The sequence below is a fragment of the Mus musculus genome, chromosome 6, assembly GCF_000001635.26.
Source record: "Mus musculus strain C57BL/6J chromosome 6, GRCm38.p6 C57BL/6J".
Lineage (NCBI taxonomy): Eukaryota > Metazoa > Chordata > Mammalia > Rodentia > Muridae > Mus > Mus musculus.
This window is the reverse complement of record NC_000072.6, coordinates 93,767,880-93,792,293: the sequence shown is the minus strand read 5'-3', so window position 1 is coordinate 93,792,293 and position 24,414 is coordinate 93,767,880. Positions and strand designations below refer to the sequence as shown.

General features: G+C 40.3%; 1 protein-coding gene across 50 annotated transcripts in view; it reads left to right on the top strand.

Moving 5' to 3' along the window:
- The window catches only part of Magi1 (membrane associated guanylate kinase, WW and PDZ domain containing 1), a 608,477-nt gene that overhangs the window by 491,636 nt on the left and 92,427 nt on the right, over positions 1 to 24,414 (top strand). For 23 of the 50 annotated variants that reach the window (NR_104594.1, XM_006505590.2, XM_030255176.1 and 20 more), the window contains 3 exons: positions 6,648 to 6,849; positions 18,605 to 18,687; positions 22,751 to 22,786. Coding sequence is in view for 47 of the 50 variants with exons in the window: in XM_006505590.2 (XP_006505653.1) it covers positions 6,648 to 6,849; positions 18,605 to 18,687; positions 22,751 to 22,786 (321 nt within the window). In the remaining 3 variants the exon portion in view is untranslated. Of the gene's footprint in view, positions 1 to 6,647; positions 6,850 to 18,604; positions 18,688 to 22,747; positions 22,787 to 24,414 lie in introns of all 50 variants that reach the window. The other 27 variants (XM_030255184.1, XM_006505583.2, XM_030255177.1 and 24 more) reach the window with 3 other exon arrangements.

The following is a 24,414-nucleotide window of genomic DNA, read 5'->3' as shown; positions in this document are numbered from 1 at the left end:
TTTACAGAAAGGCTCCAACCAGTGTCTCCATTCAGGGGTTGTCTCCATTCAGACTCTAACCACGGAGTGCTGAGGAAGGGAGAGTCCTTCCATGGTCTGTGTACCATGCTTGTTCATGAGAGTCCTTGAACTCCACTCAAACAATCTTTAATGCCCTAGGAATAACTATTTGAAATTTCAACCTGGTTTCTTTCTCTTCATAATACTATAATATGTTGAAAATATTTCATATTTTGTTTCTTGATATGGTTTTTCTGGGTGGGGGATCATGGGACATGATTATGGTTATTTAGTATAAATGGAAACATGAAAATGGGTTTTTATCGTGTTACTATCACCTGAGGTTATATTGGTAAGCTACCAGCATCCTGTTCTTACCTAAATAAAGCTATAATGGTGGAACCATGTCAGGTCTTCAGTTAACGTGTACAAAGTTTACTGTATACTCTACAGGGGGAATGATGAGAAAATCAATATATAAGATTTTTAAATGTATGTGCATGCTGTATTATGTTCTTGGATTACTGATATGTTATATATTATGAAGGGATGGTTAAGGACAAAGCCTTAGGTCAGTATAGAACCCACAGACTGGGATGTATATTCTTGGCTAGTATAGCATATTTTTCACAGTATATGTTTGATTTATATAACATAGCTCAACATGTAATAAATAACGATATAAATGGCTATGCTTTTCAAGTTTACAGCATGACACAAACACCCAGCCAATAGCATATATGAAGTTGCTCGTGTGTTATGTGACTTAGATGTCCATCTTGTTTCTCCATTTTGTCTCATAGTTTTCCTTTACTGTCTGAGAATTATAGCTATGGATGGGTTATCTATTTTCAGCATATTAGATCATCTTCTCTTCATATCCCTAGACTTCTGTCATTGTCTAGTTAGATCTAGCCACAGTGAGTGAAGAGACTGATCAGTCAGTATGCCCACTTCCTTCCTCCATCTCCAAAATCCAATAGGATATTCAGGGGGAAAGTTGTTATAGTTGAACACTGTCTAAGTCTGTTGTGCTTCTCAGAGGTTTTTCCAGGCATTCAATTAAAAAACCTGAGGTGGCAATGGAAGTTTTGATAATTGTGCTACCACCGTAGTGTGGCTCAACATTTTTGCAAGAAGTTTTGAGTAAATAAAAAGCTCTTAGATATTATGGTTTGATTTATGATGGTTTACAAACAGTATGCACAGCCTCATTTGTATGTAAAATGGCTAGTATTAGATCACTTATAGCTTTCTCTGAGGATTTGATTCTATGAAAACTTCATTTTTCTTTCATTTAAAATTGACTAGACAGTGGCTGGCCTTTAATTGTAATATCCAGAAGATACAGATATTTGCCATTCTTATGCATACTTTTATTAAAATCGATTGATTTTAATTTAATATTCCTATTCCTTGAGTATTTCGTGCCTTTATAGTGGTCTTTTCCAAAGTGAAAGTAAATTATGCACAAGTGTTATCATCTCCTTTAAAAAACATCTCATATTTTAATGTCTTGGTGGTTCAGTAGATAAGAAATAGCAAATCATGATTTAACTTATAGCAAAGAGGAGGTCCACAAAGCAGATCTAACAGGTCAGATTCAGTGAATCACCTCTGTCAGTGCAGGGGTAGTCCTGAGGAGTAGACACCAGGAGTAGATGCCAAGAGTAGTCCCAAGGGATGACTCAGGAGTAGTCTCTCTAGTAGACTTCAGGAGTGATCTTCAGTAAACCACAGGAGTAGACTCCAGGAGTAGTCTCCAGGAGTAGATCCCAGGAGTGGTTCCAAAGACTAGTTCCCAAGAGAAAACCTGAGGGATTGACCCTAGGAATAGACCTCATGAGTAGACCCCAGGAGTAGTCCTTAGGAATAGACTCCTGAAGTCCCCTCAAGCAGACTCATATAGTGGTCTTCAGTATCCAACAGGAGTCTTCTCCAAGAGTAGATTCCAAGCATAGATCCCTAGATTGGTCCCAGGAGTGGTCCCCAGATTTATTCCCATGAGTATACCTGTTCCTTTACCTGTCCTCTGTGAACATGTTAATGGGGATTCTTGGCAGAAAGCAAAGTCAAACTCATGGTAGTCGCTGTAGTTATTGGTGGATTTCCTGTTCTACCTACTATAAATTCCTATTGGTCTCAAAGTCTGACTTCTTTATCATTCTCAATTGAAATCCTAGCATCTAAGGACAGCATTTGTTTCCAGGCCATCATTGATAAATTAGTCTTACCACCAATTTATACACTGACAAAGAGGCCAAATATGAGCTATATAAACTCCTGCCTTAATACCAAGAAGGCAAGTAGCACAAAGCAATGACATATGCTGAGAGAATAGCTCAGTGGCATAGCACATGCCCAGCATACAAGTTCTGGGCCTGATTCCAAACAATGATCTGAGGATTGGGGGTGGCAGGGGATGGAGAAAGAAAATAGAGAAGGGAAAGACAGGAAGGGTTGCTTGATGTGTCTGTGTGGTAGGATAACCTCAGCATGTAAAGAATATGTTAAATAAATACTAATTTATGGCACTGATGCTCTGTCATGCACTAACTCAAACTGATGCTTTCAGTTAACTAACACTACCTCTTCTGTGATGTATGTGTAAAAGGAATTGCTCCAAATAACTTTGCCCTGTCTACCTCTTTAACTTGCAGTCCACCAACACTGAGCTAACAGCCCCTTGAACAACAGCGCAATAAGGTCCTAGCTCTGCTTTAGACTGGCTTTGCTAAATTTATGGCAGTCCCGTCCAAATGTAGAAGTACTATGTGAGCATACTCACCAGGACATTAAAAAATAATCCGACATTGCTGTTGTCCTTTGCTTGGGTCATTTAATGAAATTGTACCCCATAATGATGCCAGTATAACATTCAGTGTCTGTAGTGGGACCCCAGATAGAATAATGGCCACATGCATCCTGAGGCCAAAGCCTGTACCTTCTTTCTGATGTGATGATAGCAGACACTCAGCAATGAGCAGACACTAATCAGAGGACTGGTGGTCGAACGCTGGGTAGTGGGACAGTCTTCAACAAACAGTTCCTGAATTCCAGAGCTACGAGGAGCCACTCAGGGTAAATACTTCTTATCTACTCAATGGTGGTAGAATTATACTGTTGGCCAAAGTACACTATTATTTGGAAACCCATAAACATTAAGAAAGCAATTTTTGGGACTGGAGAGACAGATCAGTGAGTATGTCTTGGCTGCTCAAGATTGAGGAGCTAAGTTCAAGTCACTGATAGGAGTAAAATTAAGACTTTAAAGAACTCACCCGCTACCTTACTTTATGTCCATACATTCTTTGGTGAACTGTCTGAAACATGGTTCTTGTATGAACTGAGTCTTTTTCAATTTGGTACTTTAAAAAAAGTCCCTTTAAATATATACCTCAATCTTGTTGTTTGTAGCAAGGAACCATATTAGTATTTAGTAGTAGGTCTGGGGGTCTTGGGGCACATTTCTGCATGGGAAGTTCAACTTCCAGAAGAATGTCAGAAATGAGTGTGTGTTGACTTCTGTGGAGTTAAGGATGAGTCTTTTTATTCTTGCTAATTACTCAATTTATATTGATATCTATTAATTTCAAGATGATTTCTGGTATTGTTTGATGACTTTTCTGTTCTAGATTTCTATTAACCTGTACTTTTAGATATAAGTTGTGAGACTTGATTTGAATTGGTTTAAGAAGGAAAGTGATTTTAAGGAATGAAGCAGTTGAGTAGCCTGATGGACAGCCCTGGTTTCAGACATGAATCTTAGGCAATGTCCACCACCTTTCCTCTCTACTCTTCTCTGTGTAGGTCTTACTAAGACATATGGCCCCTGGCATACCAAGTGTAAATACCTGTCTGTCTACCTGATTATCTCAGCATCAACAAGCTGCCAGTTGCTCTACCAGAGTTTGTACACCTGATGTGCTGCTTAGTTTTATGTTAGCTTGACACAAGCTAGTCATTGAAGAAGAGGGACTCTTAAGTTAAGAAAATGACTCCAGTATGATTTGCTTGTAGGCAAGTCTGTAGTGCATTTTCTTGGTTAACAATTGGTATGTGAGGGCCAACTGTCTGGGGGCAGTGCCACTCCTGGGCAGGTGATCCTGGGTTATATCTTTATATATATATGTGTGTGTGTGTATGTGTGTGTGTGTGTGTGTGTGTGTGTGTGTGTGTATCCACCCACATGATAACCATTCAGCCTGCATGTGTGTGTATACACACACACACACACACACATGCAGGCCGAATAAACCATGGGGAATAAGCCAGTAAGCAGCACTCCTCCATGCCCTCAGCCAGTTCCTGTCTCCAGATTTCTGCTTTGAGTTCCTGGTCTAATTTCCCTCTGATAGATTACAATAGAAAGCACAAATAAACCTTTTCCTCCCCAAAGTTGCTTTTGGTTTTGGTGTTTTATGATAGCAATAGAAATGTAATTTAAGACACCCGACCTTCATGTTTAGCCTTGCAACATTTACGAGTGCCTGAAGCAATAGAAAAGGCAGAAATGAGAGAATCTCCCTAAATCCAAAAGTGTAAATGGGAACCACAAATGGGTTTGTCTGTTTCTATCTGGACCACCTAGACCAAGAATGGCCTCCATACAGGAGCCTGAATGATGTCACCAAAATAAGAGGTGGGAGATGTTGGCCAGAGAAGTCCTATAGATGGCCTAGTTAGTGGTGCTAGGCTCTGGCAGAACTGCTCATCTTTTGTAGGCTTGGCCTTCTGCCATCCACCTTTTGGAGAACCTTCCTTCTGGGGTGTTGACTTCACCAGCCGTTCATCAGACGACGTGAGAATCTATGTTTTATCTCCGATTCTCAGACCATCTCTCCTAGACTCAGAAATGTCTACAGAGGGATGACGTGGGAGACAGAAAATGACTGTCCTGGTTATTCTATGTCGAATCCCCATGAAGTTTGACATCCAATCTCACCATCCTCTATAAAAACATCAGCAGGAATGTCAGCAGGGCTGGTTATGGGTGTTTGGATGGCATCATCCTTGATGTTTCTGGTTAATACAGAGGCAAGGGAGACACGTTCACTGAGAACCTTCCTTTAAGATCCACCCACATGATAACCATTCTGAGGTAACTGTCTTGGTTTTCACAAGAATAGTCTCTTTAGTTTCCCAAAGGAGTCTCAGTTCTGACTCACTGTATGCCAGTGAGTCTTCATATTCTAAACTTTCATATTCTTTCCAAATTTGTCAGTATTTGATCTTTCCTGGTATCTATCAAAAGTCTTCTAAAAGCTTACACAAAAATACCACTGTGCCTGTATGTTCAATTTGAGCTCCCCTGACCTCCACTCCCTACCCTCCCCCAAATTGGGAAACTGGATAAATTTATGGAATGAGAGTTGAGCTCAGTTTGAGGACATCTTGGAATAGAACCTTTAGGGTTCCAGTTGATACATTGGTTTCTTCTTTGATATCTTCAAGATATTTTAAGTTTTGCTATTTTTGTTTTGTTTGGGCGGATCCTTTTGTGCTAGATATTGAACCAAGCCCCTGCATGTGACAAGCCTATGCTCTGCTGCTCAACTGTATCACCAGCCATGCTAGTCACTCTGATTCCTTCTGTTTATCCAAGTGAAGCAGAAGCCATAGCTGATAACCAGCAATTAGGAAAAGATAAGGTCTGTTTTAAAAAAAAATGTAGATGCTGGATTGGTGGGGGTAGGGATGGGGGTCCTCCTCCTCCTCCTCCTCCTCTTCTTCTTCCTCTTCCTCCTTCTTCTCCTTCTCTTTCTTCTTCTCTTAAAATGGTCAAGTGATTTCTGTCTGAGTCTATTAATGGTGGCACATTACACCTACTGACTGAATCATCTCCCAACCATTTCTGGAATAAAGCCAACTTGAACAGGATGAAAGCTCTTTTTGACGGGTTCTAGAATTCGGTTTGCAAGTGTTTTATTGAGAATTTTTGCAACTGCATTCATCAGAGATACACAGTACAGGAATTTCATAATGATTAAATGCCTACCTATTGGTAAGTCATCTCTAACACCCTCACTGAGGCTCAGAAAATATTGCAGAGGAAGGAATGAAAGAATGTAAGAGCTCAGAAAGCTGGAAAGTAGTGTGGAACTCTAACAACTAGGCATGACATCACTGGTGCAGCCTTCATCCCAGCATCCCTGATTACATGTTCAAGGTCTCTGTAAGATTGGGCTTGGCAGTGGGCTGCTATGAAAGAGGAAGTGGCTCACAAAGTCCCACACCCCATGATGATTTATACATAATTACTGGTTGATTAGAGGAGACAGAGGCACTTTCTTCAATGACACTGTCATTGGCAATGCATTCGTAAGTTTCTATAAGCAGCGCAATGAGAAACTCATGGGTCACTAGAAGATGCAAGAGTAAAATAGAAGGCAGGCTACATGCGAAGAGAAGATGAGAGGGTATAAAATAGGGTAGTGAGTTAATATAATGCAAACATATTATACACATGTGCGGAGATGACATAACGCAGGGCTTTATTATGCATAATTAATATCTGTTAACAGAATCTAGGATCACAAATGAGTGTGGGGAAAGAACACAGATGTATTCGTGTGTGTTTCCCAGGCTTGTGCTGTGTTGTTGAACAGTTCTGTACTTGTTTTTCTCTCTCCCTGTGCCTGACGCAGCCGACTCTGGAGACCAGGACGAGCACACTCTCCAAGAAGCAACGCTCCCGCCTGTGAATAGTAGCATCCTCGCTGCTCCCATCACGGACCCTTCTCAGAAGTTCCCTCAGTACCTACCTCTTTCTGCAGAGGATAATTTAGGTCCTCTACCTGAAAACTGGGAGATGGCCTATACTGAAAATGGAGAAGTCTATTTCATAGAGTAATGTATACCATTTTCTCTACTGAAAATGCCCTTCTCTCTGTCCCTTCCCGTTCCTGCTCTGCATATCAGTTAAGCCTGAGGAAACTGATCCCACGCCCACATTATTCTTCTCCGACATTAAACAGGCTTCTCATAAAAACAGTTTTCATCCATATCATTCTTAATTATTCAGTGTGAAAAGGTTTTAGGAAGCATAAGATCTATAATTTCTTGAAGGGGTAAGACAACTGGATCTTGCTATATAATTATAATAAATAACTATTCTATTTAGCCATTAAAATGATAAATTGTTGGCATGTTTTTCTTAACAAGTCTTTAGTTTTCTTACTCCTTAGTTTTCAGGCTTCTTCATCCATTCTGGACATAATTTATTGTAATTGCGATTTTTCTCAAGTGTGACTCTACATTGCTTTTCAAAGTCCAGGAGCTTTTAATTTGACTGATGTGGACTATGTTTTTTCCCCTTTGTGTTTTGTGCCACTGTGGTGTAGCAAGACTCTGCTTTCCACAGCATGTACTATTTTTTTATAGATCACAGATGGATGGGTGGTCAATTATTCTATTAGAGCAGTAGTATAATGTTCTAATTGTATTCCCAGTACATAAACAAAATATAGATAGATGTATTATCCTCACATAAATGCCCTATTAATTGAATCAGCAAAAGGAAGCATTGCCAAAGAATATTTAAAGCACTTCAACTTTCTAAAATGCATTCATGCGTCTAAGTGAAGGTTCTGTGTTCTAACTGTACTATACATTTCTGTGAGTTTTAAAATTTCATAGATGTCATATATTTTGTTATTAGAAAAAGGGCAATTAAAAATTAAAATTATTCATTTTCCTAAATTTTCCTAAGCACGTGGGCGTGAGAAAGAAAGCTAGAGGCTCAGAACAGTCACTTTTGAAACCCAGCTGGGAAGAAGTTTGCGAGGCATGGGGGGAGCTCTGGTATTCTCCAGCCAGAGGGCAGAGACACCCACGGCTCTGCCTGGTTCTTGTTAATAGTGGATGCTTATTAAACACAGCAGCATAGAAGGCACAGTGGTCAGTGCTTTGTGTTCTCCACTTCTCAGCTGTGTGACCTGGGATCCTTGCTTCTTCGGCCCTCTCCCTTATCTGTAAAAGGTTTTGATGGATGGTACCCACGTTTCCTGAGGGTTGGGGAGAGTGCTGCTTAACGTGCCTGGATCGGTAACATTTAGCATCACTGCTTCCGTTCCTACCACATTCATCACATGCATGAATTTCAACATTGCTCAAAGAAAACTGGATACCACATTTAAGTTCAAACATTCATAGTGAGATTCCATAGCAAATTGCCTTTGAAACTATGTCCATTAACTAGAATTATGCCAAACAAAGGAATATATAATAGAGATGTTCCCAGTACCAAATAATGTGTGAAATAGACATTCCTGGAAAAGAATCTGCCAATAATTTTGCCAAGGACTGAGTTGATAAGTTTTAGAAAAATAAGTTCAATATTCTAACAGTGTATGAAAAGTCAGCCCCATACTACAGTTGGCTGAAGTACATACTCTGTCCTCTTTGTAAGTTAACATAGCTTTGGCCTTTATCGCTCTAATCTCAAAAATTGTGGCGTATTAGCTGTATACTTCATTTAAGGTTAGAGATATAGTTTAATGGTAGAGCTCCTCCCTTGTATATATGAAGGCTATATTTGATCCCTAGCACATACATACATACATACATACATACATACATGTTCACTTATATGTATAAACATTCATACATACTTGCAATTTATATGCTAACCTAAATTTTATACATACATACATACATACACACACGCACACACACGCACCCCTAAACTTTCAGCGGTCTTTTCATTCGGAAATGAACTTAGAGTATCTTGCATTGAATGGCAAGTTAAATTAGATATGAATCTAATGAATGCGTGTTTTTTAGATTTAGAAAAATATAAATACTAGATTGGTTTTGTTTGCAGTTTGCAGAAAATCTAAAATACTATAAAGATGACCACTAAAGACAAAACATAGACCTAGAAACCTCATGCATTGTGTAGCAAACTGGCGTGGAGGACTGAGAGGAGCCAGTGAGCAGGCTGTCTCAAGCGTGCCAGCAAAGGAATATGGAGCTTTCTTTTTAGTTCAGTTATCCCAGGCTTTGAGCAAAAGGAACTGGCAACCCAGAAACACTAGCAGAGAGACAGCCAGACGGTCCTGATGTAAGCCTGCTTTCTCTAGAAACACTAGCAGAGAGATAGACAGATGGTCCTGATGCAAGCCTGCTTTCTCTAGAAACACTAGCAGAGAGACAGCCAGACGGTCCTGATGCAAGCCTGCTTTCTCTAGAAACACTAGCAGAGAGATAGACAGACGGTCCTGATGCAAGCCTGCTTTCTCTAGAAACACTAGCAGAGAGACAGCCAGACGGTCCTGATGCAAGCCTGCTTTCTCTAGAAACACTAGCAAAGAGATAGACAGATGGTCCTGATGCAAGCCTGCTTTCTCTAGAAACACTAGCAGAGAGACAGCCAGATGGTCCTGATGCAAGCCTGCTTTCTCTAGAAACACTAGCAGAGAGACAGCCAGATGGTCCTGATGCAAGCCTGCTTTCTCTAGCTCAATGACTAGAGAAGGGCTGGGAATCATATAAGCCAGACAGCTTTTGGTGAGCAGCTCCTGTACCCCAGAAAGAACAGCATGCCAGTTTCTTCCCCTTTCCCCCATCAGCCAGGGTCAAGAGGGAACCTAGATATGACCCCTTAGTAGTCTAATGGGAGCCAAACCTGCCTGCCAGGGTACTCTTGGAAAGACTTGCCTTAAAGATGGAAACAGTGCCACCTGTCCTTCCCCTGTATAAATACCGTAGGACTGTTAGAGGAGAGTGTGGGTTTCCCTTCTACCCGGGGAGGAGCAAGCTACTGTTTGCCTTCTAGAGTGTTGTCCAGAGAGGCTTAGAGGAGAGTCAGGATTCCCATCATTGTCCTGTAGTAGAGCCCACAGGTGGAGGCCCTACTTTGCAACAATAATGAGATTCTATTCCATTCCAGCTTCATCAGTATCAGGTGCAGCCTGGAAAGTAGCTGGAATGAACCTCCCCAAATGGGAGGTGGGGGGTGGGGTGGGACAGGATAACAAGGATGTCCTTCCCTATCTAGTATCATTGAAAATGACATAAGGCCCACCGACAACCAACTATTCTTCTCTGAAGCAGTTACAAGATAAGCCAGTTAAAGTAGGTTTAAGTGACATCTATAGTTTTGTAATATAATACTTTGAATATTCAAGTTTATAAAACAGTCACTTCTTAGCAGGACCTGGGCTGTCAAAAGCCTATAATCCACCCATTTATTTGGCTGGAATAACAAGATTTCAAAGGCCTTCCTTAGCGACATTTTTTGTTTGTTTGTTTATTTGTTTGTGGGGGTTGTTGTTGGTTTTTGTTTTTTTTGGGTTTTTTTTGATTGTTTGTTTTTGTTTTTTGAGACAGGGTTTCTCTGTATAGCCCTGGCTGTCCTAGAACTCACTTTGTAGACCAGGTTGGCCTCGAACTCAGAAATCCGCCTGCCTCTGCCTCCGGAGTGCTGGGATTAAAGGCGTGCATCACCACGCCTGGCATCTTAGCAACATATTTAATACCCTCTTGCAAAATAATAAGGGCTTTGGGTTATAGCTCCGTGTTAGGACATTTGCCTAGTATGTGTTAGGACCTACTTTTAATTCACAGTACCACAATAGATAATGATTGATTGGTTAGTTGACAGACAAGATAAATTTCTTGTAGCAAGAGCCAGAAAGATCTCAAAGTAAGCGAAAGAAAAGTCAACAGATTCCAACATCAAGATTGCAGAGGTGTTAGCATTGTCTAAGATTTTACAAACACACATTATAGTTAGGCATGGGAGTGCACACCTGGAGTCTCAACACTGGCAAGACTGAGGCAGAAGGATGGAGAATCTAGGGCCAGCCTGAGCAACAGGCTGAGATCTTATTTCATAACTGAATGAATGACTACATACATACTTACAACCATTACAAAATACTTCACTAGTCAATTATAAACATACTTGAAACACAGACAAAAATGGAAAGGTTCAGCCAAACAATAGAAAATATTAAAAAAAAAAACCTGGATCATTAAATAAAAGTGCATCAAATTAAAAGCCCAGTAGCTGGGTCTGACAGCACTGTCAACAGCAGAGTGAAACAAAAGACAGAGGCCAGATGTGGAAAACAGAGATTACCTGAGCTGAACCACACAAACACTTAGCAGAGAGGTAATGGAGCAGACTTTTAGGATCTTTCAGGTCAACAACAAAACATCCCACAGTGGTGACCAAAGTCTTAGGAAACGATAGTAAGTGGGCTGGAGAAAAAATCCAAAGAATCAATGTGTCCAAATTTCCCAAATTTATTGAGGAGAAACTACAGATTGAAGAAATTAGGTGAGCTCGGATTGGATAAATTTATTTAAAAAAATGCATGTCAAGTCATTACTTTTCTGTTGCTGTAATAAAGTACCACAGCCAAAAGCAACTTATGGAAGACTTTATTTCTGGTTAGAGTTCCAGAGGGAGAACCCATAGTGACCAGGAAGGCATGGCAGCAGGTGGCCAGAGCAGGGAGCTAGCTGGTCATTTATTCCTTTCACATAAGAGACACAGAAAGTTAACTGGAAGTGATGCTAGGCACGAAGCTGTCAGAACTCCCCAGGCCCCTAGGACTTTCTCCAACAAGGCCCCACATCCTAAAACTTCTGCAACCTCCCAAAACAGAGCCACCAACTGGGCACTAAGCGTTCCAAACACACGAGTGCATGGCAACATTTCTCAGTTGAACCATCATCCGTAAACAGAAAACCTTTGCAGAGGAGAAATGACATCTTGGAATATACAAATATAACGACTGATTTACTTCCCTGTGAACGAGGCCAGAACAATGGTTCTCAGCCTGTGGGTCGCAGCCCCTTTAAGAGTCTACGTATCAGATATTTACACTATGATTCTTAAGAGTAGAAAAATTATAGTTATGAAGTAACAACAGAATAATTTTATGTTTGGGCGTCACCACAAACAACTGTATTAAACGGTCGCACGAAGGTTTAGAACTGGCAGATTAGAAAGCAGGGCAAAGCCGTTCGGGCCCTGAGAGAGGAGCAATAACTAACTCAGTGTCTACATAGACTGAAAGGACCTTTAGGATGAAGGTGCTTTTAGATGAACAAAAGCTAGGAAAGGTATCCACACCAAGCCTACCCTAAACTAAACAACTACAGAAGACAGTGCTAGAGCAGAAGGGGACCAGAGCAGGAACAGTCAAAAATACAAGTAAATATGAGAAACTTCTCTTCACCTCTTGATTTTTCTGAATTAACTCAGAGGATTGGAGTAAAAAAGTTTAACATCTTTTCATACAAATTTAGAAAAGAAACAGTAAGCTAATTATAAATCAGAGGGAAAAATGTTAAGTGTAGGTAAGCATAGATAGTAACACCTGCAGTTTGTGTAATATGAAGGAAGATATAAATGTGATGAGATATGTAAATACATATGAAGTACTTCCAAATGTGACATGATATATCTTAATATTTACATGTAACATCTTACATTAGCTAGTTGTGTGTCAACTTGACATAAGCTAGAGTCATCAGAGAGGAGGAAGCCTCAGTTGAGAAAATGTCTCCATAAGATTAGGCTGTAGGCAGGCAAGCCTGTAGGCCATTTTCATAATTAGTGACTTATGGGTGAGGTGGAACCCAATCCACTGTGGGTGTCTCTCACACCAGCCTGGTGGTCCTGTGATTTATAAGAAAGCAGGCTAAGTAACCCATGGGAGCAAGCCAGTAAGCAGCACTCCTCCATGGCCTCTACTAGCTCCTGCCTCCAGGTTCCTACCCTGCTTGGGTTCCTACCCTCACTACTTTTGATGATAAACTCTTACATGGAACTGTGAACAAAGTAAGCCCTTTTCTCCCCAAGTTGCTTTGGTCATGGTGTCTCATCACAGCAATAGTAACCCTGACTAAGACATACCCAAAGCAACCTTTTCAAAAGCAAAATAAACAATTAAAAGTAGTACAGATAAAGAGAAAAGAGGTCTCAAGTCTAGTGGCCCACAGAAAATCTGGGAAAAGAGACAGGAAGCCAGAACATGGCTAGTGATTATCAGTAACTATGAAATTGATTTTCTAAACCTCATTTTAGATGTAACAGTTGAGGTTGGCTGAACATAAAAGCATAGGAAAAGCATATCATAAAAATTTAATCATAAAAGAGTAAACATTATAGAATTATCTAATAAAGGAAAAAAGGAATTTTCAAAAATAATCATCAGACTTCTTGCAAAAGGAAGAATCAATAATCTAAAACAGTAGTCTCAAAAGAAATTGTTTGGTTTTGTAAATTCTTGTGACTGAGTCTTTCTTTGTAGCCATCCTGACCTCAAACTTATTATCTTGCCTTAATCTCCTTAGTGCTCAGCTTGAGAGAAAAATCAAATTAAATGAAAATATCACATCTCAGAGTGAGTAAAAAGCCAGGGAATGACAGAAATATGTGTAGTATTAACTGCATTTAGAAAAAGAGATGGCTTTAGGCTGTACTCCTAAGCCTTTATCTCAAGATCCTAGAGAAAGAAGAGTAAGTCAATCTCCAGGCAAGGGATGCCTTAGCAGCTAAGAACCCTGGCTGCTCATTCAGAGGACCTGATTCCTTTCCCAGCACACACATGATGGCTCACAAAATTTGTTACTCCAATTTCAGAGGCTCTGGTGTCCTCTTGTGGCTTCCACGGGTGCCTGCGTGCATGTGGTACACATGTATATGTGAAGCCAAACACTTATACATGTAAAATAAAATAAATCTTAACAACATCCTTAACACACACACACACACACTCTCTCTCTCTCTCTCTCTCTCTCTCTCTCTCTCTCTCTCTCTCTCTCTCAGATCAGAAGGGAGAATGAAGAACAATCAGTGTAATTGAACCCTAGAAAAAAATGCATGGAATATTTCGGGCATCAAAGGTTTAGTAAAACGGATGAGTGTTTATAAGCCAAACAAAGAAGGAAAGATAGAATCCCCACCATTATTGACCAAGGTCACACAGAGACATATGAAAAGTCCCATGAAATGGACCAGTGATTCAAGAGACACAGACTGAATTTCATCTAGTATAACATGTGTCTTTAGGAGCCCTGTAACAATTAGGAAAATGAGTTTTTAATTTTAAACTTCTGAAAAAGAACTCTTAGGGCTCCCAAGTTTTCATATAGAATTCTGTCATAGAAGAATGAGCACCATTTCTACACAATATTTTAGAAAATAAAAGTGGAAACATTATTCTGATGAGGATACAAGTGAAGGCTTGCTGTGTATGCCTACAGCACAGGATCAAACCCTAGTACTGAGAAACAAAAACCATCAAAAACTCAAGGACATTTCAAGCAAAGCAATGAAAAAGAAAATTCTATAGTCTAAAGAACATGGTAGTGTATACCCAAAGCCCCAGCTCTCAGGACAAGGGCGAGTTTGAGGCAAACCTGCATTGTGAGATCCTGTCTTCAAAACAAAACAAAAATAAAATATGGACAGAGGAAGAATAGTACACACATAGACCCAATCTTAATGATGCAAACAGAAATTTTCAAATTTCTGTACTCTGAATAGATACATATCTTAGCTGACCCAGTACACTGCTTTCTAGAGGTGTTGCCATTGATGGTATCTAGGTAAAGGTATATTGAATATAGCTGCATTCTTCCTTGTAGTGACATGACCATCTATAGTCATTTCAAACTTAAAGGTTGTACCTGTTAGGTTTTGTCAAGTTGACGTATTTGGAAGTATGTAGTACTCCTCCATGACTTCTGTATCAGTCCCTGCCTTGAGTTTCTGCCCTGACTTTCCTGGATGATAGACTACAAGCTGTAAGATGAAATTGTTTTTGTTCATGGTGTTTTATCACAGCAACAGAAAGATAATTTAAGACATAAATTGGTACCAGAAGTGGGATACTGTGGCAGACTTGACTGTTATTTAGGATTATGGTAGGACTTCAGAATATTGAGCTGGAAAAGCTATTGAGTACTCAGTAGGCTTGTGGGAGCTCAGAAGATATGAATGCTGAGGTCTCTTGAGATAATGAAAGCCCTGACTTGTAAAGTATAAGAGGGTTGTTTTAAGGGTTCAGTATAGACTCTGTTGTGGTCCTTTGATAATTTCAATATAAAATTTGTGATCCTGGTTAGCTAGGGCTTAAGAATTGGCTGTAATTAACAAGAGACCGCCACCCCCAAAGTATAACTTTTGCTTTACTGGGATAAGTGATGCTAGAGCTGACAAATTAGTTGTGTTTAAAAAGAAGGCACCATCATAGAGGATCATATGTCTAGAAATATTTCCTCAAGATCACCACACAGAAACTGTGGACCAGAGGAGGCCAAAACTATACCTCATGATGGCAGCTAAGCAGAGTGATGTATACGAGTTCCTGGGTAATGGCTGGCTTTGAAGTTGTGAGGTAGTCATGGACAGCAGCTGAAATTTGGCACTGTGATAATCCAGAAGAGGCCACTGGTGATGTTGCAGCCTCAGTTGTAGTAGAAGCCCCAGGATTTAAGAAATCAAGGAGAGAAATTGAGGCTTGGCATCCTGTGGCATGGTCAGAGGCCCTGAACAAAGACTGAGAGAGGTCATTGGTAAGGCTGCTACCTCAGATCCGATGGAGATCCCAGCATTCTGGAGATCACAGTACAATGGAGCAGCCACCTCCAAACAGAAGCAGCTGCAGAGAGGAGCCGGCCTGAGCCTGGAAGATGTATTATGTATGTTCTGTGTGCCAGAGCCAGAGGGGTGGAGCTGCTGAAGTCCCCTGAAGCCCAAAGGATTTTGAGTTCCAAACACTGGACAATCACTGAGTTTATATATTTATTATGATAGAGTTTGACTTTTCTTTGATCTGATAGTAACTAGACTCTAGCTCTGCCTTTTTAAAATAAGTATGTAACTTACTTTTTTAATGATATATTTTCTTTATTTACATTTCAAATGTTATCCCCTTTCCTAGTTTCCCCTCCAAAAATCCCTTATCCTCTCCCCCTGCTCCCCAACCCACCCACTCCCATTCCTGTCCCTGGCATTCCCTATACTGATGCATGAAACCTTCACAGGATCTAGGGCCTCTCCTTCCATTGATGACCGACTAGGCCATCCTCTGCTACATATGCAGCTAGAGCCACCAGTCCCACAGTTTTCTTTGATTGGTGGTTTAGTCCCAAGGAGCTCTGTGGGTACTGGTTAGTTCATATTGATGTTCCTCCCATGGGGCTGCAAACCCCTTCAGTTCCTTGGGTCCTAGCTCCTTCACTGGGGACCCTGTGCTTACTTTTTATTTTATAGGAGTTCACATTTGAGATAGTTTGGATATTTTAATGAGGTTTTGGATATCTTAGAGCAAACATGAGTTCTGAAAATGACTGGTTATTTTTAAAGAGACTGAACTTTTAAAGTATTTCATTTTTTAAAGACTGGGACTTTTAAAAGTTGGAGTATTCTGTATTATGATACTAATGTTAATATGAGATATTGGGAATCAATATGGAAGATTATTGATATATAAGTTATGTGTTTGTGCGTCCAAAAGGAGTTAATTGGCCTTTTGGGGTTTGTTTTTTGTTTGTTGGTTTGGTTTGGTTTGGTTTGGTTGTTTTTCCTTTTGGTTTTTTTTTGTTTGTTTGTTTGTTTGGGTACTTTTGGTCAACTTGACACAAACCAAAACATATTTGATAAAAAGAAACTCAACTGAGAAAATATCTCCACAAAATATTCCCGGCTGAAGAGCATTTTCTTAAGTAATGACTGATATGGGTGAGTTCAGCCAATGGAGGTGTTGCTAGCCCTGGGCAGCTTATCCTTAGTTATTTAAGAAGGCTGAGCAAGCCAGTAGGCATCACTCCACCATGGCCTCTGCATCAGTTACTACATTAAGCCCGAGACCTGCCTTCCCTTGATGGTGGACTTAGAGCTGTACAATGAAATAATAAAATAATCCCTTTCCTCCCCATATTACTTTTGTCATATTTTATTATAGCCATCGAAATATAGCTAAGACAAATACTTGTTTCTGAAAGGTGCATTCTCTTGCCTCCCGGCAGTGTTCAGTATAGTGTTGCTGCATCATTGTATAGACGTTCAGACCTCAGAGTCAGCTCTACAACCCCATGGCTTTCATTTCTATTTCTGCCATGTGTCAGCCATGTCCTTTGGCAGATTTCACCTTTATATTCCCATTTTTCTCTTCTGTAAAATGGGGGTGATAATGTTACTACTCATTAATTTCCCCAGAGGGTTGTTATGAGAATTAAACTAACATATGAAATGAGGTTCTCATGGTTGCAAACAGCCCCATAGAGTAAAGTGATGATGAGAATCGCTGTAGTATTTTTCCTTTGCTGTTGTTGTTTAACATGGTGAAATGGCAAAATTCATTTGAATAGGCATAATCTTCTCTTTAATAATTAGTAAGATTTGAATCTAAAAGGCTGATGGAGCTTTATGCCTCCTCTTATATTGATAACCCAAACTGTAAACTTGGGATAAAAAGGATTCATGCCAAAACTTCAAATGTCTCTTCCCCCTGCTCCCCAGTTCTTGTTTTTACTCCTAGTTTTGGGCCAAACCTCTTGACCTTGGAGGTCGCATCTCACCCACTTAGTTGTTCAGTGAATCAGGCTCAAGCAGAACTCTGACCCCCGTGTCTTGATCCACTTGGAGAAGCACAAAGGCAACTTCTTCCCACTTTGCCTGTGACATTTCTAGCATAACTAAAGGATAAAAGACCCTTAGGGTATTTCCGTACTCAAAAGGCCCCAGTCACAGTCTGCCGAAACCTCTAGGGTTGGCCTGTACCCTTCAGGAATCATTTGGGCAGCATGCCTGTTTCTCTCTGTGTGTTTCTTTTCTCTCCCCTTTCCCCTCCTCTCCGCCTTCCCCCCTCCCTTCCCTTTCTCTTTCCTGGATTCTATTTGGGGTGCCTTTGACCTCTTTAAGGCCTGCTTTAGGAAACAGCACAACAGCTTACCAGTCTGAGAGCTTACTTACCACCAAATCTGACACTTGAGTTCAACACATGGGACCCTAATGATGACACAAGAGAACTGACTCCTGTTAGGTGTTCTTAGATCTCCACGAATGTCCTAAGGCACAAACATGCCCACACGTTGATAAAGAAGTAAATTAGTTAGTTCATTAAATGCCTCAAGGTTGATGTTACAGAGTGATGTCTATGAGTATCTTTGAGGTGCTGCATGATCAAGGGGCTCCACAGTGTCAGGAAAGGGCTTAATGTGACACAGTGAGTGACGTTGCCACCTCATTTGTGGCTTTCAGGATTCTAAATTGACGTTATAGGCGAATTTAAATGTAATTAAAAGTTATTCTTAGGCAAGTGTGAAGACTGATGAATAAGTCTAGACAGGCGTAGACTGTATTAGAAAAGCATGCCATTTGTATCTATTATTCAGAAATAATGCCAGCATTATGTTTTAAGCATTCAATAACTCGTTGATTATATCTTAGAAAGGAAAACCTCCTTCTCACACTCATCCTAGGCCACTGTCGGTCTAGCCTCCAGCCCTCTAGTGTTTTGCCTGTACTATTGGAATGCATCTCTTTTGTGCTTCATGAGCAGATATGCAAGTCTTTGTACTGTGTTGTCATTCTTTCTTCTTAAACAAACGTCTTGTTGTTGTCTCTGGGTTTCAGCCACAACACGAAAACAACATCATGGTTAGACCCTCGGTGCCTGAACAAACAGCAGAAGCCTCTGGAAGAATGTGAAGATGATGGTAAGGACCAAGAGGTGTTAGGATCTGCACGATGGGGGCAGAGCTTATTGTACATTTACCAAAGAGTGCTCACAGGGCAAATGGGTTTGTAACATTGGAGTGCTTTGTTCCATTTTTAGAAATCACACTGTGGCTTAGAATAAAGGAGGGAATGAAATAGAATTCTTTTAGAAGAACAATTCATCAAAAGACGTGTACATTCCAAGATGGCTGTTGGGAATATAGGCAGGTCAGACTTGGAAAAGACTCTAGAGAAACTCTTCAGGAATATAGAAACCAAAGATGGTTTGATGTTTCACGTTTACTAATGGACTAGATCTTAACCTGTGCTATAAAAGCCTTCAGGGAAGAAACCAGATTTCTTACCTCTTTTTTCATAATTGTATTGCTTGTTTAATTTAGGGTCAATGACACGTTAGGAGTGTCTTTACAGCTTAAAACGCAGCTGTAATTTTTGGAAGGCTAGAGCTGTATCTTCATCTTCCAGACATTCCTTGTGACTATACAAGTCTCTGTTAGAAAGGATTATTTCAAGTATTTGGAGTTTCTCATTATTTCTCCAAAGCAGAAGAAAGCTTAATGCAAGTATATTCTCTTTAGCACTAGAATCTGTCCCAAGTTCTGTCAAGATTGCTTTCTGTTGTGAACTTATTAAAAGGCAAATAGCTTGCCTTGCCTTGTTGCTCATTATACAATCCTAGCATTTGAATGAATACTACTATTAATTGTGTATTAGTTGTGGAATAATTATAATAAAGTAATACATTATAATATGTATTATAATATATAACATATGTGTATATATACATATATATGTGTGTGTGTGTGTGTATAATAACATATTTACCTGTGAGATACCAAAGCATTATTAATTTACCCTGTAGTGCACAATTGTTTCATATGCATAAATGGTGATATTTGGAAAATGCAAGCTAATATTGCAAAGTAGTATACAGTTAAAAGCCTTGTACTCTGTGATTTTTCTGTTACATATGGCTACAGATTTTGTTCAATAAATATAGGTTTGCATGTTCATGTTTATTGGAACAAGTTCAAGTGGAAATATATGTGTTTCTAATTTGAGGCACAGTCCACATGCTCATTTTACTCCAGTTCCTTGCTCCCTTAGCTGAAGAAGGAAGGAATGAACTAGGTGTGTGAGCAGATCTGTGTCTCATACGTGGGGAGTAATGGCCATCTGAGTATTCAGTGATTCTGTTTAATATAATATATAGGTAACCAGTTTTCAAAGATGAGAACACTACAAGGTTTCTGTGAACTGTACTTTAGTACAACTTCATGGAACAGGTTTAATATCTTTGACAAGAGATGAGTTTGAAGGCAGTTTAACCATTTTTATTACATTGGATCTTCAAAGTCCATGTCTACCATAAGTACATGGGAAATGTATGATAATAGATGATAGAAGGCCTTTCATTGAGAAAACTGCTGTGGAACGGGTGCATTAAGAAGGGCTACAGAAATTTTTTTTTTCACTAACAGCATTTTCCTTGACACAAGTATACATGCATATCCAGTGCAGGTCATTCAGTAATTATCTCATCAATATTAGAATCACATATTTCATTCATTTAGAATGATATATGAGTGCATAGACAGCATAAACACATAGTCACATAATGGCAGCTGTCAGTTTGTGGTTTTGCTGTAAGCACAGAGCTGCCTTGCCTCACTGTTTGCTGTCATGATCTGGATCAAGAAATTCTACTTCTCACACATACTGTGCCTGCAAAGTACTATACAGTTAAAAGTCTTATACTCTGCTCCACCTGCCCATGGAATTTTATTCATAAATATAATTACTCCTTTGGTCATCAATATTTGTCTAGCACCATTAGAAGTCTTGACCTTCCTTGTAGTATCAGGTCAATATTTTTAGTTGCCTGTGTTTTTGCTCCAGCGGGCTGTCTCAAAGAGATTTCTGACTCAGGATAATTAGAACTGAACTATTGACCCTATACTCAATGCTCCTCGTGTTGGTTGGAAGTAAATGGGTACACATTCAGGAATCCAATTGATCCATCACCTTTCTTCACCTCCATTTCTAATGCACGAGTCAGCTCAGTTCACATGCTTCCTTAATATGTCTGAAATCCACTCCATCTTTTCTTCCCCACCTGTAGAGCTCCTAGCTGGGTTACACAAGTCTCCTACCCAGATCCCTTCCTTCTGCTGCTCTCAGCAGTTGGTTGCTTTGGGGGTTGTTTTGTTTTGTTTTCTATGTCAGTGTGAGGGTGTCTTCTCTGCACTGCTGGGGCCTCTCTGGTTGCTTAGTAACTGCCTGTTCTGGTCTGCCTGTCCAGCCACCCTCGCTCTGCTCTGCCCTGCCCTGCCTTTTGCTTTGCACTCCCTCTAGACCTCGCTGAGTTGCTGCCTAACAGTTGGATGCTCAGGGCTTCCTCCTTAGAATGTGGTCACATTGCTCACAGTTGCTGAATATCTTCTATGTGAGACATCCATCCGTTGGAGACCCTGCAGACATGTCAGTGAATGCGACAGCAAAGCATCCGACTCTCACAGAGCTTGAATTGAGTGGTTTTCATTGACACCCATGCATCTTTCACATTGTAGCTCAGATACCATTTCCATGACCTTGGCTTCAGATACATACATTCACGTCACTCTAGTGTGTAGCGTACTCTGGAGACTTAGGCATGGTCTTAATTTCACTGAATTTTGTTTAGTTTTGTACATGTCTTTTCTTCCAAAAGAGTCATTGTATTTGTGCCAGTTTTAACAGTTGCCTAACACAGTGGCTGGCACATACTCACTGGGGTGGGGGTGGGGTGAGCAAGCCTTCCCGTGCACCTCATTAGGTAATACTAAATAGGCAGTTTTGCATTTTGTAATATCTTTGAGGTTTCCTTGTTCTTAAGTGGGAAGTCACTTATTACAGACCTTATTTTATTTAAATCTGATCATTTAAACAATAATAACAACAAAAAGAATGCTATTCAAAACTGATTGCTCATGCCAGCTGGGCATGGCAGCCTGTCTGTAGACTCTACCAGGAGGCAGAGACAGAATCCTGAGGTCAAACTAGCTACCAGGATTAGCTGATTAATGGTTAGTATCTAAGACAGTCCACAGTGTACCCTGAACACTGGCATATACACTGGAAAGAGGTTTGAACCCCCTTGCCTCTGGGGTCATGTAGCTTCCTTCCAGGGTAGGCGACAGCCACCTGCTCTCTGTAGCTCGGGAGCCTTTAACAACAAAATGAATGTTGTGTGCTGTGCCATGTTCTCATCTCAGTAATAACCAACTTATTTTATTGACAGCCAGAGGAGGTCAGAGGTGACTTGTTTTGCTAGCTGAAATAATTGAGCACAATTTACACTCAACTATGTCTGAACCGTTGGCTTAGAAAGCTTATGTACAAATCAACAAACAAACTCAAATCGGTGAGCTCTGCCTGCCATGATGCCCCTTCAGCGCAGCCTTCAAGCATCATTTCCTTGATATGTATCACCGTGGCATAGTTGATCTTTCTCCCCCTCTTGAAAGGCACTGGGGACATTATACAATCTCCCTTTTCAATTTGACCTCACTTTCCCTTTTCCAAGCCGCATTACTTTTAAGTTAAGTAATGCTCTAATTGCGAGTGTAATTGCTTCTGTGATGAGAGGATTATTGAAGGATTAAAAGGACCTATATCGAAAGGTCTCACGGCTTTGTCTGCTGCAAATAAGGTCTGTAATAAGTGACTTCCCACTTAAGAACATAGAAACCTCAGAGGTATTTGTCATCATTTACAACCAATCAAATAACATTTTGACATGCAAGGAAATGAGCCGTCTAATTATTTTGCCAATATCAGCTCTTACCATTTTGTGATTTACACTGAGGTCAGAAGTTTACTAGCCAAAGCCAGTGAAACTAACCACAATTCAGGTAAGGTCGCTGTAATGATGTTTTTTTTTTTTTTTTTTTTTTTTTTTTTTTTTTCCTGCTGTTTTTCTAATGGAGTTTCTCTCTTGGTGCTGGTGTCTGAATTTGTCTTTCTCTTTTCTGTCTCATTCCTGCTCTTCCTTTGGAGAAGAAGGGGTACACACCGAGGAGCTGGACAGTGAACTAGGTAATGCCTTGCACCCGCTTGATCCCCTCTCTGCCTTGAGTGCCCTTCTCCAGTCACAGGCTTCGGCCTGTCTTGCCCATGAAAGGCAGTGCACTTGCTGACAGGCATGAGGCAGAGCTGTATGTAATACACGGTGTTCACAGCGAAACCGTGGGAACAGAGTGAGACTAGAAAGAGTAAATTAGCGATAAATAGCCCTTAAATTTAGAATTGGAGAAGAAAATGAAGGGATACTTGCCATGACCCTTGAACTTTCATATAATCTGTCTTCGCTTCATTGCTTTACTTGTGTAGTGTGTAGGGTTGTTCGTATGAATAATGTAAACAAGCCAAGTAAAACAAAAGCTCTGGAGTTAGAGGTGATGATCAGTGTGCTAGCGGAATAGAATAATTCCAGTGAGGGGCTGCACGGGTGATGAGTCTTACGATGGTATTGTGTTTAAGCCACGGGCTGTGTGCTGCTGACCATGTCACTGCAGTGAGTGACTCTGGCAGCAGGTGCAGTGTCCGGTGCCACTGTCTGTATTGGCTCAGTGTAGATCAGCTTTTGACCACCGTGGCTGTTCCAATGTGGCCATCATTTGCACATGTCTATAATGCTGTTTCTTTCCTTTGCTGGATTGCTTTGTGTTCAGCGTGAGGTGATAACAGTGAGATCTGAACACTTCTGGAGTTAGCGGCAGTCTACCTGAAGCTTCACTGAAGAGAGATGGAAAGGCACAATCTTTTTCAGTAAATTGCAGGAATGCCATAGCTCATCGAAAAGTGGCCTGCCCTTGCCTGTTCTAAGTAAAAGATCATTTGACATCAGCGTGTGTGGACTCTCCCAAGATTACTGAGTCCGCCTGCGTTTTATGATTGTCTTAACTCCTGTCAATGTGGATGTATTTTATAGAGATTACTGCTCTCATTTGCTTTTGTTTTTTCTACATACATACATACATACATGCATACATACATACAGTATTGGTTCACTAGAGCTGTACTATAGAATTTGGCCTTTTTTTTTTTTTTTTCATCATTTGGAAGGTACCCTCTTATAACAAGCATCCTCATTCAAGCAAACCAGGGGAAAGGTGTGCTCAGAGATGTTTATTAACCAGGCAAAGTCCACAGAACAACAGTGCTAATATGGACCCTACCTTCCAGTTCCCCACATCTGAGCTATGGCTGAAGGATCTCATCTCAAATCCCCATAACAGGCTAAAGAGTCTTGCCCATCCGCCATCCATCATAGACAAAAGCAGTGTGTCTTCATGAATGTTTGCTTAAAACATAATGTAATCAGTTTCTCTGTTAAATATTTTCTGACCTTTTTCAGTTTTCCAAAACTAAATGGCAAATTCTGGGACAAACAGCTTCCTTTTTTTAAATTGATGACCTATTTCTATTTTAAGCATTAGGAGACTAATTCCTGTTATTAAGTTAATTACCACATTGGAAGTGAGAAATCTGTCTTTTCATTTCAAAATAAGTTTTAGCTTAAAAAATTCAAAAATTTTATAGAATTGGTTCATCTGTTCCAGAATTGTTTAATGTGTGTGTGTGTGTGTGTGTGTGTGTGTACATGCTAGTACATAGAATGCATACCAATTGAGCTATCACTTGATTCCCCCCCCCCCACACAC